This window comes from Abrus precatorius, unplaced genomic scaffold (genome assembly GCF_003935025.1).
Source record: "Abrus precatorius isolate BTA unplaced genomic scaffold, Abrus_2018 Scaffold3, whole genome shotgun sequence".
NCBI classification, from domain to species: Eukaryota; Viridiplantae; Streptophyta; class Magnoliopsida; order Fabales; family Fabaceae; genus Abrus; species Abrus precatorius.
Genome location: NW_020874373.1, coordinates 18,846,149 through 18,850,135, shown reverse-complemented (window position 1 = coordinate 18,850,135; position 3,987 = coordinate 18,846,149). Strand labels below are relative to the sequence as shown.

At 32.6% G+C, this 3,987-nt stretch overlaps 1 protein-coding gene across 1 annotated transcript; it reads left to right on the top strand.

The window, feature by feature from the left end:
* The first annotated feature begins 862 nt into the window (after positions 1-862).
* On the top strand, positions 863-3,339 carry LOC113863834 (F-box/kelch-repeat protein At3g27150-like). The gene is made up of 2 exons (XM_027497571.1): positions 863-1,347; positions 1,790-3,339. Exon 2 carries the CDS (start codon positions 1,949-1,951, stop codon positions 3,086-3,088), a length of 1,140 nt encoding a protein of 379 aa, XP_027353372.1. The 5' UTR covers positions 863-1,347; positions 1,790-1,948; the 3' UTR covers positions 3,089-3,339.
* Positions 3,340-3,987: the final 648 nt, after the last annotated feature.

Genomic DNA, 3,987 nt, shown 5'->3' with positions numbered 1-3,987 from the left:
TATAATTAATATTATATTATATAAATTATAAATTAAATATATATATATATATTTATTAATAATTTTTTAAAAATATTATAAGTAATTATTCAAAATATATAAATTTATGATATACAAAAAATATTATATATAAGAAAATATTTTATAATTTTCTTAGTGTTATTATATTAAATGTAATAACTTTTTTACTATATTTATATATATTTTATATTTAAATTGTATATATTTTATTTTAAAATAAATTTATTTAATAAAAATAAAATAAGCTGATATAACACACAGATATAATCTTCTTCAATATAATTATATTTAATATAATAATTTTTTTACTGTATTTATATATTTTATATTTAAATTATATAAATTTTATTTTAAAATAAAGTTAATTAATAAAAATAAAATAAATCCGTACAATTTATGTAAATATTTACTAGTTATAAATTATTATTTTATTATTTATATATATTTATCCTAAAAATATATCTCAAATAAAAGGCATACATCAAGATTCCATGTAGTATGCAGTAATAAAAAAAACAAACTTTAAGCTATTGTTTTTTGCATTCTTTATTCTTTCACATTGGACTGCAGGGGCACAAGCACAGTTCTCTCTCTTTCTCGCTCCAACCGCAATTCTCTTTTCAGGCATTTTTTTTATCAAATGGGGAATTAAAATATAGGGTGGTGATGGTACAGTCGATGACAATGCCACTTAAATTATGGTATTTGGGTGTGTATTTTAATCCACAAATAAAAAGCATATACTAAATTAAGCATATGTTTCCAGCAAAGGGTGGGTGTTTCCATGTTGGATCTCTCTCTTTCTCCTTCTTTTTCTTCTTCAACTTAGTGTCTTCCTTCAATACTCCAAGTCACTTCTCGTTTCTCCTCTTCTCTCTTCCTCAGACGTTTCTTTCTGCAACTTCAGCCTCACATCTCTATGCTGTTAAATACTAAGAGCCTTATGTCACCCACAACGTCTCTTTTCTCTTTGTTTTGATTGCATATTTTGTAACGCTCACCCTCCATTTATTGCTACCTTTGACTTGTCTTCCCCTTTTACTACTACACCTTTCCTTCTCCTTTCTTCTCTCTCTTATATTCTCTTTATAAATTATATGCAGACGTTGCCTTATGGACGTTTCTCTCCTTAATATCTGAATAAATATGCACAAATCCTTGTCTCGAAATCTTCGCTTTTCTCCATTTTCCCTTCTTAATCAATTTGTGGTCTTTTTCTGTTTCTAAGCATGTTTATGTTAATTAATCTCTACCAACGCTGATAAGCCAACTTCTAATCATGTGAAGCTTTTTAGTTGTTGGGTTGGGGGGGCTTTGTTCATCAGGGTAAGCTTCTCTTCTGTTCTAATTATATTCTTTTATATAACCGTTAGTTCCCGTGGCTAACATTAATCTTTTATTTCTCAAAATAATTTTTAACTAACAAATGGAAATGCCTTGGTTAATCAGTGTCGTACACATCTTATGCATGTTAGAAGATTTATTTATGTTTAGTCATTTCTTCGAGTTTTCATAATTTTATTAAGCAACAAAAACTCTCGTTCTATTTTTAAAAATCTTTTTTTTTCTTGCTGTTTTAGTAAATTGGAATGGTACTAATTAAACTAGGAAGAAGACTTTTTTGTTTTCATTGTTGTTGTGGGCTAGATTTCTCTGTCTGTTTGTTCAACTTGTATATATTTATTTGCATCTATATTTCTTGCTCGTAACGCCTCATGTTAACAAAAATTGTTGTTGCTGATGCCTTGTCTGGATTTTCTTTCTGCAGTTACAGTTTGAATTGATTATAAGGTGTAAAAGGTTTCCCTGATCAAAGTTTAACAAAGGACAAATGACCTATTTATGACTAGTGAAAAAGCATTTACCTGTCACAACCTTTGGTAGTAAAGGCTTTTGTTTCAGTAACCATAATTCCGAAGCGCAGAAGATGAGAATTCTTGAATTACCACCCTCTGATGGCAATGGTTCGTCAAATAATGATGATGAACCTTTACCTCAGGATGCAGATTATAACAATGTTCTTCTGAGTCTCAGTGATGAGCTAGAGACTTCAATATTGGCAAGATTTCCAAGATCCCAGCACTGGAAATTGTGCTTCCTAAACAAGCGGTTCTTGGCTCTAGTGAAGAGTGGTGAGGTATATAAAATCAGAAGAGAGTTAGGATTCAAAGAGCCATCTGTGTTTATGTTAGCTAGTGGAGAGAGCAATTGGTGGGGAATGGATTGGCCTTTCAAGTCAAGTAAAAAGCTCCCTCCTATTCAATCAGATTATAATTTTGAGTTTGGAGATAAAGAGTCATGTTGTGCAGGGTCCCACCTATTAGTTTCAGGCAAGGAGATTGATGGAGCTGTTATTTGGAGGTATGAGTCAGAATCAAATGAATGGCTAAAAGGGCCATCTATGATCAACCAAAGATGTCTTTTTGCATCAGCTACATGTGGTGCTGTTGCCTTTGTTGCTGGGGGTCTTGAGGCAAGAACTTACACCCAAGTTTTGGATTCAGCTGAGAAGTACAATTCTGAAAGGCAGTGTTGGGAACCCCTCCCAAGGATGAATAAGAAGAGGAAGTTTTGCTCAGGTTGTTTCATGGATAACAAGTTCTATGTCCTTGGAGGGCAGGATGAGCATCAAAAGGACCTCACATGTGGGGAGTTCTTTGATGGGAAGACCAATAGTTGGAACTTGATTCCTGACATGTGGAAAGATATTCCTCTTTCTGATTCACAATCTCCACCTCTTCTTGCTGTTGTAAACAATGAGTTGTACACACTTGATGCCTCTTCCAATGAGCTAAAAGTGTATGTGAAGGGAAGCAACACATGGAAGAGGTTAGGAGGGGTTCCTGTTAGAGCTGATGCTCAAGGAGGTTGGGGTGTGGCATTTAAGTCTTTAGGTGATGAGTTACTTGTTATTGGTGCACCCTCTGTGTCCCACACTGAGCGTGCCTTGTCTATGTACACTTGTTGCCCTGATCCAGATGCTGAGAAATTGAGGTGGAGGCAAATTGAATGTGGCAGCTTTCAGCTTAATCACTTTATTCGCAATTGTGCTGTGATGGGAACATGAAGTCTGAATTATGAGCAGCAAGAATAGTAGCTTGAAACCAATATCAAAATAAAACTTGGTTATAAAGTTTGTGCCATTTGATGATTTCATCTTTGTTTTCTATTATGTCACATTTTGAAACAAGTTATTGTTAGGATGCTTGTTGATGTATCTTCTCTCTTCTTTAACTTAGAAGGAGTGAAAATAGCAAGTATTATCCTGTTGTTGGTGAAGAAAACTAGATAATGAGATTCAAAGCTCATGTGCAATTTTTCTTTTCCTTTGTTGTGACGCTGATTTATTTATTTATGCAAATATTTCAAGTCGCGATATTGAATGTCCAATTTGAATCATTTGCATGAACTCCCATTATTCAAAATACTCAAAACTTCAAATCATTCCTCACTAATATGTCGTATTTCCCAGAGAGAATTGGATTTCCTTCCTTGGCTTTTTTTTTTCTTAGATTCACAGGGATCAGAAATTATTTTGCATCTCGGTTAATCTTAGTCGAGTCCAAATTTTATAAAAACAAAAAACCAAAGGTGTTTTTAGACTCTTTTTTTTTTGTATTTAAGAAAATCAAGCTGCTTGTGGATTGATTTCCTTAAGAATGAAATTGAAAACAATAATGTTGAGATAGAAATTATTGAAAAAAAAAACTGTTTTCAATTTTGTTTCTTTCTGATATTTTAAGCAAAACCCAAAAGTACGGACGAAGAACTGTTTGTTTGATTTTTGATCCTCGAGATACCAAGTTGACTTATAAAGTGTTTTCATTTTACACTTAAATTCTGACACCGATTGTTACACAAGTAACAAGTACAGGGACGAATGACATGACAAATATGTCCATTATTTACGATCTTCAGCTCTAGGCGAATAGCGGAACGGTCAAAGTTCTAAATTTTATTTTGAAT

Coding starts and splice junctions, on each gene's coding strand:
- LOC113863834 (XM_027497571.1), top strand. CDS start 1,949: ATGAGAATTCTTGAATTACCACCCTCTGATGGCAATGGTTCGTCAAAT.